Source organism: Castor canadensis, chromosome 8 (genome assembly GCF_047511655.1).
Source record: "Castor canadensis chromosome 8, mCasCan1.hap1v2, whole genome shotgun sequence".
Classification (NCBI taxonomy): Eukaryota; Metazoa; Chordata; class Mammalia; order Rodentia; family Castoridae; genus Castor; species Castor canadensis.
Window position 1 is genome coordinate 29,355,698 of NC_133393.1, and position 14,370 is coordinate 29,370,067.

Genomic DNA, 14,370 nt, shown 5'->3' on the forward strand with positions numbered 1-14,370 from the left:
TTGTGATTAGCTATGTTTGGGATAAGGGTGAGGTTTTCTGATACAGTGACATTTTACAATTCAATGAGAGTTATTACTCATGGTTTACAGCTCAGTGAGAGAGTGATTTCTCAAGGTCCCCTGCAGATTGAGGGGGATGCTGATATTTTCCCTAACTTAGTTAGAGGAATTGACATATTCAAAGGAATGAACTTTAAGATGGTAAACAAGCGGTTTGAGATTAAGACATCTGTTGATAAACAACTCTGACCACAAGAACCTTGCAGGGTCAAGTAACATTTTACAAAGCAGGTAGGCAGCAATTCGGGGAGGTTAGCTTGCATCTACACAATGGTAGTTATACATTAACTCCTTTGACAGAAAAGACCTGATTTGTGTGATTTTCACAAATGTGAAATGCTTTCTGCCATTTTTCTTCAAATATTATAAAAGATTTCATAGCCAAATCAATTCAGATTTCTTCTCCTACTTCTATTTTCCTGGTAACAAATCTATGAACATAGGAGAGGTGAATGACAGTTCATACAGCACAAGTAACATGGACATGTTCCAAAATTCCATTTCCGAGTTGTCTTCCCTTCTCCCATTCTTTTAGATTTGTAACAATTTCAATAATGTACTTGTTAGCTTTAGTTATTGTCTGCTCAAAATTTTAGGTTCATTTTTAATTTCTCAACTGAATTCTGAGTTTACAGAGAGAAGTCCAGAATAACACCAATTTGGTAAATTTAAATTCCAGGCTATACTTGTGTTATCAGTGCTGCTGCAGTCTGTGATCAGAAGATCCTGGTTTTTGTGTTCCAAATGGAAAAATCCAAGCAGGGCACATGGATGGGGTGAGGTAGGATAGTTTTATTGAGAGAAGGGTAGTTACTTGCTTTGCCAGGTGAGGAAAGGGAAGAAGAAGCAGAGGGCATAGTGGGCACAGGTGGAGTCCGCCAGCAGAGAAAGGGTACTTTTCTTTCTCAGGTGCCTTTAAAACTTACACTACCCCACAGGAGGGCAGGCCCAGGAGGTTCCTACCAAATAATGAATGAGTGAGGAGGGTATGGGTGGTTCCCAGCTAGGTGAGGGAGGTCTGACCCATCCCAAGGCAACTTACCTGAGCCCCATACTTTTCCTACTTCTAGCCTGCCTCAAATTCCTCCTGAGAGACAATATTCCAAAAAATTCTTTTTTGGGGGGTTCTTGAAGGGTAATGATCCATCTTCAGTATCTGCTTCGAGCTGACAAGGGGCAGCAGACCCTGCCTATAAAGGGAAATTGTCTCTCCTATTTCTTTCCTTTGGGGCCCATTTGGACATAAGATGTCCAACATATTGTCCAGCATAGTTAAGGTTTCTCATGGAGATCTGGGTTGCTCATGGAGATCTCATTTGTTTGTAGAACTCGATAGCCTTGTTGTCCTATGATCCGGGTCCTAAAGACTTTTATTCTGGAAGAGATAAATCTGATTTAGAAGGCATGACCTGAATATTTAACACTGATAGGAGCATCAGAAGGGGTCCTGCCAAGTGTGGCAGGAAGGACAAAGTAATTTTGGAACGTGACAGGGGGTCTTATGATTACTTTATCTATAGCTATTTTTAACTCTTAGATGGCCCTGTATTTTGGACTGTAGTTAAAGGCTGACTACATTAGAGGTCAGGTGTACCAGGGGCCAGGTGTTAGTCCAATTAGAGAGTAAACATTAATGAGTCAGTTCTTACAGAAAGAAGGCTCACAGTGTCCCTAAGAAGTTAGATATCATTGAAAGTTTTGTTGCCTTTGTTTAAATAGAAAGCCTTGGCCCAAGACATGCATTTGCCTTTTGCAGAAACCTAGAAGGCTTAAATATTAAAGCACATGTGTAGGAGCCCCCTTTTTAAAAATCTCTTCACTTTGGCTACTTTTAGAAGCCTGGCATAATTAACTCCATCAGCATCTGGAGAAATCACCTCATTCTTGCAGTCCTTTTGAACTGTCTCGGGTGGCTGAATGCCACTTGTTCCTCTGAGAAGTTGAGGAACACTGACCACTCGGGGGTCAGCATCCTCTTAAAATGTTTTTCTGAATAGTCATCTCTGAATATTTTGTCAATTTGGCAGTTCTGTCCCTTGGTGCGGGAGTGTTCCCCTGGAAAAGTCCAGAAAGTCAGAGTCTGTCCCACAGAAGAGGGAGACTTGAACAGATCAAAAGTCAGGGCCAATGTAAACTTTTTGGCCAAATTAAGCAGTAAAGAAATTTATATTTAAAAAAGTGCCTCTTAGCACTTAGCTGGGCTTAATTAATCTAATTGATTGTCTCATAGGGAATGTACTGACACCTTTAAATTGCTGTAAAGTGTTACTAGGTAACAGTTACAAAATTTTACAAGGAAAATACAAAACAATCCCATACTTAAGAATGTCTGTACTGGTCGATGGATAAGCACTTGTTAGAGTCATTTTTTATGGGCTTGCCTGTGAATGCTTTTGAAGAATCAGAACTGTAATGCCAAACCTCAAAGTAACTATGGTTAATTGTAATTTGAACTTTGAATTTTTGTTAGGTAAAGTAACAACTTGCTAATTGTCAGCACTGTCAATATAGTACTGACAGTTAAAAACCCTAAATTTTTCAATGGTTAAGGGAAGGCAGTGTTAGTAATTTTAAATAGCCCTTGTTTTGATGTTCAATTATATATTACATATAAAACAATGTTTATCTAGTCAATGTCAGCTAAGCCAGTGGCTAACAGCCATATGTCAGACCTAAATGATAGAACTTTAAGCATTTATCATTAAGAGCAGAAATGTCAAAGACCTTATTAGAAAGTATCTTAGACAAAATAACTATAGCTGTTTGTATGTATACAAACGATTTTATGACATTTAGGTACATGTACAAGGTCCTACGAGAATTAGAACCATTTAAGGAGTTTTATGTAGTTTAAACTTAGTTTCTTTAGTGTTATTGGAAAAATACCTTAGGTTTTTGTGTCTGGCAGGATGTAAAGAATAGTAAATAATCTTAAATGGGCTACAAAGAGAACTAGTCATCTTATTTTCATTAGCAGTATTAAAGCACCTCCCAACAATTAAGGATAGAGCCAAATGAATATATTCACTTTCCCTATACTGGTTGGTGGAAAGAGGGAGAAAGGGGAGGTGGATAGTTGCCCTTTTGTGAGAAAAATACAAGAACTTTCTATGTTATCAAAGCATCCTTCTTGAATCTTCTGAAAGCCTCAACACAGGCTCTTTGACCTATTTCCATCATACAGTCTGTGGAGCAAGTGAGTGGCAGGGTATCTGGCTTTTGAGTCAACCATTCCCCTAAGGGCCAGCCTCATCCATCCCAGCATGAGGGTTGAATGTTGACCAAACTATTAAAACATCAGAGCTATTAGGACCAGAATCCAAATTGTACCAAAGTAAACTTGACTGATACAAACCCATCACTTGTGGTTAGTTTTCATATCAGGCCATGAGGTTTTAGTCAGCTTGTAAACTGAAAAAAATGGGAGAAGATGTACACTTTTTAAGAATAAACCAATTAAGATTAATGTCTCAAATAATTAGATACAGAAACAGAGATAAGGGGTTAAGCATATTGCTACATCTGGAGGGTAAAATTTTGTATTAGTTTACAGTACCAAGAGATCTTGATAGCTATTTTTATAAAACAGAAATCCATTTTAAAATAAATATTGGACCTTACATTTTAACCTTAGAAAACCTTTAGGCAAATTTTAATTGTAAACTTATAAGTTTTAAAACCTTAATTTGTGTATTAAAATATCCTTTGTAAAAACCTAAATTTAGATAACACTGTTTTAAATAAAGCTCTTAATAACCTTATAACTGAAGACTTAGGAAGAAAATTAAATTAAACTATCTTTTAATGTGTTCTATGAGAACACATGGTTCATTAAACCTAATTATAGAAGAGCTAAATGTAAATTACACTTATAGTAGAATATTGAGATTGTTGTTTATAAAATTTTCTTTAGTCCTAAAGCAGAGAATAATTAGCCCTGATTGGGATTATAACTTTAGATAACTTTTGAGACAGTTGTGCACATTAACTTTATAAAAGTAGCTTAAGAACATCCTAAAGACACCTAAACACACATACACAGACATGTAGATGTTATGATCTAGGCATGCCAAAGAATATGAGAGTACATCATAAGCTCAAAAAGGTAAAAATTAAGTGGCCACAATTGGTAGGAGATAAAGACATACAGAAAACACACACAATGACACACAAAACAATCACATTAGTTCAGAAGGCACTCAAACAATTTCTTTGTCATTATTTTTAGAAGATTAGTCAGCTAGATTCCTAAGTAGTTTGTAACAGATATTTAATATAACTACTCTCTTTTTGGCCCAATCCTTAGCAGATTAATACAGTAAAAACAACATGTATAGAAATTATATTAATCTAGAGGATTTTAACCACAAGTTATGTTATAATTTTCCTAGAGTAAGGCAAGATGGCATCACCCATGAGTTTCCTATTCCTAGGGAGTGGCAAGATGGCACTGGACACATGGCAGCTCCTTTATGGTGGCATTTCCTGTGACCACATGGCCTCTCTAAAGGGTCTCTCAAATGGAACACAAAGACATGTTGCATGCAATATACAGGCTCAAAATAGAAGTCTGTTATAGGAATAAAGGCATCTTTCCCTGAGAGACAGGTGTCCATGAGTTAGGAATGCTAATGAAAAGACCAGATAAATTGAAGCAAGCTAAGGTAGGATTTAAAGGTTTTGCTAGTGTCCAGTTTATTCCAGGTGTTTATAATTAGATCCTGGATTTTCTTATAAATGGGCTTTGTCATTGCCTAGAAAGCTCAGAAACTAAACCGGTAGAACACAGTCATTTACAGATCCACAGTTTGGAAAGGAACTTAAACAAATTTAGAATTTGACATTCTACTTTGGGCTATGGAGAACAAAATTTTATTAATTTTAAAACAAAAATAATTAATTGTTAAGAATAAAACTTCTAATTAAATTGTCTATTTTAAATCCACATATAAAAACCCATTTTCTTTAACCTCTTGGCTATAAGCCTAATTTTATAGTGGAGAACAGTTAAGGTTAGAATGTTTTTAAAGGTTTATTTTATATCACATTTTAGAATAATAATTATGATGGACAGCACTAATTAGCACTATATTTTGGTGTAAAAAGATGACATTGTATTAATAATTTTTTTCTAATTTTGCCTTTAGAGTAAATGAATTTTAAATAAATTACAATACTTTTTTATTACAGATATACTTAATGGGTGACCAATGTTAAATCCTTAAATGGTACTGTTTTTAATTTTAGAAAACTTGTTTTAGAGAATTTAAAGGCATTTAACATTTAAGGACAGCAACAATTAACACCACAGATACACAGATATAACCTATATGTTAATTTAGGTTTTACCTTTGAATGGAATTTAGAATCTCTCGCTAAGATAGGCAGATAGGCAAACAAGTTCTTGTTAGCCCTGGGATAAGGGAGTGTGATCTTGGTGTGAGCATTTCTGTGACCCTTATAGCCTATGGAGGTAAGGTGAGCATGGACAAGAACTTAGATAGGGGGTGATTAGGGTAGACAGGCATGGCATACGACTGGGTCAGAGAAAGAAAACAGAAGGTTGCAGATGGGGAGAAGGCAGCTTGGTTAGGCATGGGACCTTGGTCACCAGAGGTGGCACCTCATCCACCTTGTCCCTGGTGCCCTGGGCTCCCCTGGCTTCCCCACTGGTGGTGGAGCATCCATGCTTCTGCATTCCCTCTCTCAGCTAGCTTAACTGGAGGCTGCTGGACAGAGGTTACCAGCCCATGCAGCGCCATGTGTATACACACAGATGACTGTGCTTTACTGCCATGCTCCGTGGCTGGTTAGGCTGAGCACAAGAACAATTGGGCCTTACATTATATACCCTTGCAAGCAGGTTACAGAAGCAAGAAGCAAGGTTTAACCCTATATGGTTGCATGTAACCCTATTGGCTATGTCACCACCACCCCCTAACCCCCGCCCCCTTGCTATGTGGCTTTCTTCCCATTTAGACTCTTTTAAGTATTATCTCCCTGCTGTGCCATCCCCTCCCCCTGCTATATTATCACAACACACACTTGCTTGTTTCTTTTCTGGCCTCCTCCCTGCTACACAATAACCTCTTTTTCTTTTCAAATTCAATTAACCTTTTTGTTTGTTTGTTTTTGCAGTACTGGAGTTTGACAAATTCAGGGACTGGGGCTTGCTAGGCAGGTACTCTACCATTTGAGCTCCTCTCCCAGCCCTTTTTTGCTTTATTTTTCAGGTAGGGTCTCACCTTTTTCCCTAGGGCTGGCCTCAGACCATAGTCTTCCTACCTATGGCCTCCTGCACAGCTGGGATCATAGCTGCCAAGCTTCACTTATTGGATGAGATGGGGGGTCTCACTAACTTTTCACCTGGGCTGGCCTTGAACTGCATTCCTTCTATTCTCCACCTCCTGAATAGCAGGGGTTACAAGGATGATCCACTGAACTTGGTTTAACTGACCATTGCTAATTTCAGTTCCAGGTTCTTATATTCCTTACAGTTGAGTCAAATTCCAATAACTTATTGAGAAATATCCTACTTTGTCTTGTTTTTATGGTAGAGATAGGAAACAGTTTCACACTAAATCTATGAAGTAAGATAAATAGTGCAGTCCTTACATTCAAGGAGCCCACAGCTACATTAGAAAGACAAACTCTTTAACAAATTAAAATACAACATTATAACAGAAAAACTTACTTAAAAGCTGAACTTGGTGGTACACACCTGTAATGCCAGCTACTTAAGTGGTGATACAGGAAAATCATGAGTTTAAGGCCAGTCCAGATAAATGGTAGGAGATACTATCTCAAAAACAAAATACAAACAAAAGGGCTGAGGGCCTGGCTCAAGTGGTAGTGCACTGGAATATCATGCAAGAGGCTCTGGGTTCAATCCCCAGTACCACACAAAAAAGTTTATTTGAAAAAAATATATATATTGAAAACTGTAATAGACACACACACACACACACACACACACACACACACACACACATACATACTTTGTAGGATAGTATAAGTATTCTTTTAAAATGTGATGTTAACCCGTGTGTATTAATTCTAGGGTTTTGTAACTTTTAGGTCCTTGGCATTCTTGGGGTGAGCAGAAGGCTAGCAAAACCAGATCACCTGATTTATGACCACTTGTTTCTCCCTGCCTGATTGTTTCTCTGCTTGCAAAACAACTCAGGAACTTCCAGTTACTCAACTAGCCAGGCATGTCGACATGTTCCATCTGGTGATCGCAGATAATCAGAGACCAGAAACTCCCTCCCCCATGGCTTGGCCCCTCCTATAAAGCCCACTACCCATTTTCAGCCAAGCTGCCTCACTCTGAACCCAAAAAGAGTGACGGCCCTGTGGTCTGGATTAATAAATCTTTCCTTTCCACATGTGGCGTGGTCTTTATTCGGCAGTACATTACAGTAACCTTAACTTCTATAAGCAGAATACCAATTGCTTTCAAAATGGCCTTGTCAGATATCTGATTGCTAGAACTATGTATTCAACCTATATTAAACATCTATATTGAATGACTCCAATTTAAGAAGTTAAGAAAGCTAAATTCCTCATTTAAATGAACATAGAATCAAATTACTTTGTAGCTCCTTGATAATAAACAGATTGAAATTGTTGGAAATGTAGGCCCCAAAAGTGACCACGTGGAGAGGAGTGATCTGGCCAAGAGATTCTTTATTGCCAGGTGGGAGAGAGAGAGAGAGCCAAGAGAGACAAGAGAGAGAAGCAGGAAGGGCAGGGGCTTAAATACCCCTCAGTGGGACTCAGCGTGATCTGATTGGTTGGGATCTTATGGTTCATGATGATTGGAGGTTGGGGCAGAAGGAGGATTCAAGCTAGACTTGAGGCAGGACCATGACCCTGGAAAACAGAAGCTTAAGCGTGCAGTAAGAACTGAAACCTATCAGTGCCATTATTGCCAACATTCCTCCCTTTTTTGTTTGTTAAGGAAGGGGGCATTGTGTTCACTCTGGCTTCTTCGAGCTGGCAAGGGGCAGCGTAGGGGAAGGGAGGGTTAGTTGGCAGATGGCGTCAGAGTAGTGAGTCTCATAACGGCATACACCCAGGCTCCAAAGGTGAAAATTTCCTCTTCCTTGAATTCGATAAAGGTTCCCTGTAGCCATAGATCATAAATGGTCTCCAACCACTCCTCTGGGCCTCATATGGCAGGTATTAGCCAGCTGTTCTCGTGTAGGGAATCAAGGAACTACAGTAGGCGCCTTGTAAGGGATTGAAGTGGCTCATAGTCCAGTGTCCCGGTAGGGTTCATCGCGGGTGTCCTCCGGCTGAGCTATGAGGGGGTGATATCCCTGAAGGAGAAGCTGGTTGAAAGTTTGGTTAGAGATTCTGCTCACCTGAGATCTGAGAAACTGGAGTAAACAGGGTAGGAGGGTGCATAGAGTAATGAGCAGGAGCAAAGGACCCAAGAAAGGCCAGAGCCAGGTGACAAGAGGAGAGCTCAGCAGGTCAGTTAAGGTGTTTTTACTGGGTCTCCTTAGGAGGTCCTCGGCCAAGTCTGTTAACCTTTTGACATTTTGTTTCACAATTCCGGACTCATTGACATAATAGCAACATTCCTCCCAGAGGAAGAAACAGGTACCCCCTTTTTCAGCCGTTAAGAGGTACATCAGACAAAGGACTGATAACCAGAATATACAGGGAACTTAAAAAACTAAATTCTCCCAAAACTAATGAACCAATAAAGAAATGGGCATGTGAACTAAACAGAACTTTCTCAAAAGAAGAAATTCAAATGGCCAGAAAACACATGAAAAAATGCTCACCATCTCTAGCAATAAAGGAAATGCAAATTAAAACCACACTAAGATTCCACCTCACCCCTGTTAGAATAGCCATCATCAGCAACACCACCAACAGGTGTTGGCGAGGATGTGGGGAAAAAGGAACCCTTTTACACTGTTGGTGGGAATGTAGACTAGTACAACCACTCTGGAAAAAAATTTGGAGGCTACTTAAAAAGATGGACATCGATCTACCATTTGATCCAGCAATACCACTCTTGGGGATATACCCAAAAGACTGTTACTCCAGAGGCACCTGCACATCCATGTTTATTGCGGCACTATTCACAATAGCCAAGTTATGGAAACAGCCAAGATGTCCCAGCACTGACGAATGGATTAAGAAAATGTGGTATCTATACACAATGGAATTTTATGCAGCCATGAAGAAGAACGAAATGTTATCATTCGCTGGTAAATGGATGGAATTGGAGAACATCATTCTGAGTGAGGTTAGCCTGGCTCAAAAGACCAAAAATCGTATGTTCTCCCTCATATGTGGACATTAGATCAAGGGCAAACACAACAAGGGGACTGGACTATGAGCACATGATAAAAGCGAGAGCACACAAGGGAGGGGTGAGGATAGGTAAGACACCTAAAAAACTAGCTAGCATTTGTTGCCCTTAACGCAGAGAAACTAAAGCAGATACCTTAAAGCAACTGAGGCCAATAGGAAAAGGGGACCAGAAACTAGAGAAAAGGTTAGATCAAAAAGAATTAACCTAGAAGGTAACACCCACACACAGGAAATCAATGTGAGTCAATGCCCTGTATAGCTATCCTTATCTCAACCAGCAAAACCCCTTGTTCCTTCCTATTATTGCTTATACTCTCTCTACAACAAAATTAGAGATAAGGGCAAAATAGTTTCTGCTGGGTATTGAGGGGGGGAGCGGGAGGGGGTGGAGTGGGTGGTAAGGGAGGGGGTGGGGGCAGGGGGGAGAAATGAACCAATCCTTGTATGCACATATGAATAATAAAAGAAAAATGAAAAAAAAAAAAAAAAAAAACTTTGTGTAGTAGATTGAAAAACAAATGGTAAACTGGGAAAGAATGTTTGTAACATAAGAAAGATATTAATAGTAGCCAAGATTTGCTATAAAATCAGTTAAGAAAAAGATAAATACTCCAATGGAATAGACACACAATTCACAAAAGAAGCAAGTAACACTATTTGTAATAGCTCCAAATTGGATACAACAGAAATGTGCCACAACAGTTAAATGGACAAATAATGTAGTATATTCCTATAGAATGTCATGAAAAATATAACATTCAATAATAAAAATTAACATACTGCTGCCACATGCTACAACATGTACTGCTCTCATAAACATATGTTGAGCAAAAAAGGCAAACACAAAAGAAAATATACTGTATAATTTCATTCATATTAAGTTCAAAAACAGGTAAAACTAATCTACAGTGTTAGAAGGCAATGATTACCTCTGAAAAGGAAAGAAGGCAACTGGTAGTTGAAAAGTGGTGTTTCTGATGTTCCAATTTCCTTTCCTTTTTTTTTTTTTTTTTCTGGTGGGACTGGGGTTTGAATTCAGGGCTTCATGCTTGTGAGGCAGGTGCTCTACCACTTGAACCAGGCCTCCTGTCCTTCTTTACTGGGGTGCTGGCCCAGTTATTATGTTTGCTTTGTGATGAATGTGATGACTCAATAAACTATACACTGACTATATATTAAAGTAAGTTTTTTGAAAAGAAATTTATTTTGTGAAATAAAACAGTGAGCAAAACAAAACCTTGCAAATAAATCAAATTATATGCAATCTAAAAAAAAAAAAAAAAAGAGGTCCAGGGCCCTACCATTTTGGAGGGCCACCTGAACTAGAGCGGTGAGCTGATGCTGAAGGGAGCCCAGTGAGGCCAAGGCAGATTCAAGGGTGATCTGTAGGCGCTCCTCGAAGTCCCTTGCTGAAATAACACTAAGGCCAAGAGCTCCCTCCGCGAAGCCTGCGGCAGCAACAGAGGTTGCCAAACTTATACCCACCATAATGAGCAAGAAGGCGGTGTGCTTTGGTCGAGCGCTGAATAGGAGGGAGAATTCAGCTTCCCCATAAAGAGTAAGTTGGGGAACTATAATTACCAGTATGCAGGGCCTGGGTGTAGTTTTGGTTATGCAGGAGTGTAGAGTGTTGTGGCACCAGAAATATAGCCCCGAGGGGGGATGCCAGTTGTGCTGTAACCATGATGTTGATATGACAGGAGAGCGAAAAGTTGGACCGAGCTGTCGAGAGTGGGGTATAGCAGGTGTGTGTAGGAAGGGGAACTTGTGTAGAGTCAGGTGCCCATAGAGGTACTGATGGCAAGGGAGGAGTGCATGAGGAGTTCTGTAAGACAGGGGAAGCCTTGATAGAAGATGAAGCACTAATGGGAACTGCAACCAGCAGAGGCGCTGGAGGGAGGCACAAAGAAAGCAGTCAATGACACTAATGGATGTGGTGAGGTTCATGAGTTGGAGTGAAGCCTGGAACAGTTGGAGCCAGGTAGGGGTGGAGGATTGTTGAAGAGTCTGTTGTAGGCTTTGTTCCAACTGGAGGACCTCCGTAGTCACCTCCTTTTGAGTAGGGACTGGAAGGGTGAGCTCCCTGGAAATCATAATGTGAGCTGAGGGTTTGGAGGCAGTGCACCCAGCATAGAGGGCTATCATTTCACCCCGAACCCATCTGTTGTCCCATGGGTTGGGGATGTGGGCCACGATGGTCCCATTTTGTCCCCTATAAAGGGAGAATTCATTGCCTGGGCCCCCTAAATTCAGTACCTGGTAGATGTTGCAGGACCAATAGGGACATCCCCCATATTCCTGGGTATATGGTGCCCCCTTTTTGCAGTAGTCCTTAGTCTGGGAGAAGAAAGGGCAATGGCATCCAAATTCGCTATCACTCCTGGGTTTGAAGGGGACTGAGAGAGGAGTCTGGCACCCCTTAGGAGGGCAGTCTCTGGTGCCCACTGGACTGGTGATAGAGGTTTGTGAGACAGTGTAGGTCTCCCTCCCCCGGTGGAGGGCCGGGGCCTGGAGAAGTGCCTGTTGAAGGTGTTGGAAAGGGGTGTCAATAGAGGTAAGTAAAGGTTCAGAGGAGTCTCCCTTAGTGGCATTGTATAAAGGGGCTGCCAGGAGGGAATAGTTGGGGATCCAGACCCGGAAGTATCCAGCCAGTCCCAAAAAGGAAAGAATTTCTTCCTTCATTTTGGGAGCTGGCATTTCCCGAATGAGCTGTTTTCTGTCCAGAGTAATTGCCTTAGAATCATGGGACAATTGAACTCCCAGGTATGTAACGGTTAATTGAGAAGTTGGGCTTTGTGGAGAGAGGCCCTATATCCCTTGTTTGCCAGAAAGTTTAAGAGTAAAGTAGTGTCAGTTTTAGAGATGTCTAGAGAGGGGCTACATAAGAGTAAATAATCTACGTATTGGAGGAGAGTGGACCTAGGGACATGGAGGTTTTTGAGATCGTTAGCAAGCACCTGGCCAAATAGATGAGGGCTATCCTTAAAACCCTGAGGGAGGACTGTCCAAGTGAGCTGCTGTGAGTGGTGTGTGTGTGGGTCCAGCCAGGTAAAAGTGAAAATGTCCTGTGAGTCGGAGGAGAGGGGAATGGTAAAAGAGGCATCCTTTAGGTCAAAGACAGAGAAATAAGTGGAGGAGGCAGGAATAGAAGAGAGAATGGTGTAAGGGTTAGGGGCGAGGGGATGTTTGGGTTTAACAGCATTATTAATGAGTTTAAGATCCTGGACAAGGCAGTAGGTGCCATTTGATTTTTTTACAGTTAGGATGGGGGAGTTGTATGGGGAGTGGGTAGGTCTGAGGAACCCCTTTTTTTTTTCTTTTATTATTCATATGTGCATAAAAGCTTGGTTCATTTCTCCCCCCTGCCCCCACCCCCTCCTTTACCACCCACTCCACCCCCTCCCTCTCTCCCCCACCCCCTCAATACCCAGCAGAAACTATTTTGCCCTTATTTCTAATTTTGTTGTAGAGAGAGTATAAGCAATAACAGGAAGGGACAAGCGTTTTTGCTGGTTGAGATAAGGATAGCTATACAGGTTATTGACTCACATTGCTTTCCTGTGCGTGGGAACCCCTTTTGAAGTAAATCGTTAATGATTGGTTGTAGTCCCAGCAGGCTGGAAGTAGGGAGGGGGTACTGAGGCTGGCACGGAAAGTGATGGGGATCTTGTAAGAGAATCTTAATGGGAGGACAAGTGGCCAGGGAGGGAGTATTAGTGTCCCATACCTTGGGGTCCACCCCTGAGGGAAGAGTCTGGCTGGTGAAATCAGAAGAGCCGGCCATAGCCATAAGGGCAAGAGGGGAATGGGATAGAAGTTAAATGAGATGGAGGCCCAAAATTTGGTCAAAATATCTCTTCCCAGTAAAGGGGTGGACAATTGGGGCATGACTAGAAACTGGTGGGTGAAAGGATGACCCAAAAAGGAGCAGGAAAGCATGGGGGTCTTTCTGGGAAAAATAGTTTGTCCCCCTACCCCAACAATAGGGGTTTGTGATGGGCTGGTGGCCCCCCAAAGCTCTGTCAGGACTGAAAAAGTGGCACCAGTGTCCAGGAGGAAGCAGATGGGGCACCCATCAACCAGAAGGCTTACCTTGGGCTCCAGAAACGAGATGGTAGTTGCTGGGAGGGGAGTCCCAAGGCCCCTTCAATCATCAGTTGCCAGCCCTAGGAGGTTGGAACTGGAGCGAGAAGCTGACCCGGCCCACTGCCGGGAGCCGGGGCAATCAATCGCCCAATGCCCAGGGGCATGACATCTAGGACAAGGCCGTGGTGGCAGCGTGGGACAAGGGCAGGGCCTGGCCCAATGTCCCTCTTGTCCACATTTAAAACAGGGGCCTGAGGGGCTCCCAGTTGGCAGATGTTGACCCTCTCATTTTGTATGAGGATTTGGGCCTCTCATAGCCTGAGCCAGCATCTGGTATTTTTGGCGTTTTGCCTTTTCATCCCGGGAGTGGAACACCTTGAAGGCGGTTGCCAGCACTTTGGTCTGAGGAGTCAGGGGGCCTCTATCAAGTTTTTTTAGTTTAGCCCTAATGCTGGGGTAACTTTGGGAGAAAAACTAAGTCATAAGGAACTGTCCACCGTCTGTGGAATCTGGGTCAATGTTGGTGTATTGTTGGAGGGCCCTGGTCAATCTATCTAGGAAGATAGAGGGGTTCTCTGTTTTGTCCTGGATGATTTCTTGGAGTTTCTCAAAATTAATGGCCTTTTGTGTTGTCCATTTTAGTCCTGCCAGGAGACAGGTGGCAAATTGGTCTCGGAGAGTAAGTCCAGCCTGGGTGTTGTAGTCCCAATTGGGATCATGATCAGGCACCACCAGGGTGCCAGTAGGGTGAGCAGGACTGGTTTGATGGACCTCATCTGTGTACATGCAAGCCTGTTCCCAAACCCTCCTACGTTCCTCAGGTAAGAGGGTGTTAGAGAGAATGAGATAGATATCATGGTAGGTTAGACTGTAAGACTGGAGTAAATA

The 14,370-nt window shown here is 41.7% G+C and overlaps 1 protein-coding gene across 1 annotated transcript; it reads right to left on the bottom strand.

Moving 5' to 3' along the window:
* Positions 1-8,315: 8,315 nt before the first annotated feature.
* Positions 8,316-13,180, bottom strand: LOC141425895 (ERV-BabFcenv provirus ancestral Env polyprotein-like). Its single transcript, XM_074084831.1, has 3 exons — positions 13,124-13,180; positions 10,698-12,129; positions 8,316-8,713 (listed from the first exon to the last, which is right to left on the bottom strand). The coding sequence occupies exons 1-3, from the start codon at positions 13,178-13,180 to the stop codon at positions 8,316-8,318; spliced, it is 1,887 nt and encodes a 628-aa protein (XP_073940932.1).
* Positions 13,181-14,370: the final 1,190 nt, after the last annotated feature.

What these genes read in the sequence shown, in the direction of transcription:
- LOC141425895 (XM_074084831.1), bottom strand. Translation starts at nt 13,180, where the DNA reads ATGGCCGGCTCTTCTGATTTCACCAGCCAGACTCTTCCCTCAGGGGTG. An exon ending in CCTCAGGGGTGGACCCCAAG is followed by an intron (nt 12,130 to 13,123) that starts GTATGGGACACT and finishes CATGATTCTAAG; the next exon opens with GCAATTACTCTGGACAGAAA. An exon ending in TCAGGTGGCCCTCCAAAATG is followed by an intron (nt 8,714 to 10,697) that starts GTAGGGCCCTGG and finishes TCTGGTTATCAG; the next exon opens with TCCTTTGTCTGATGTACCTC.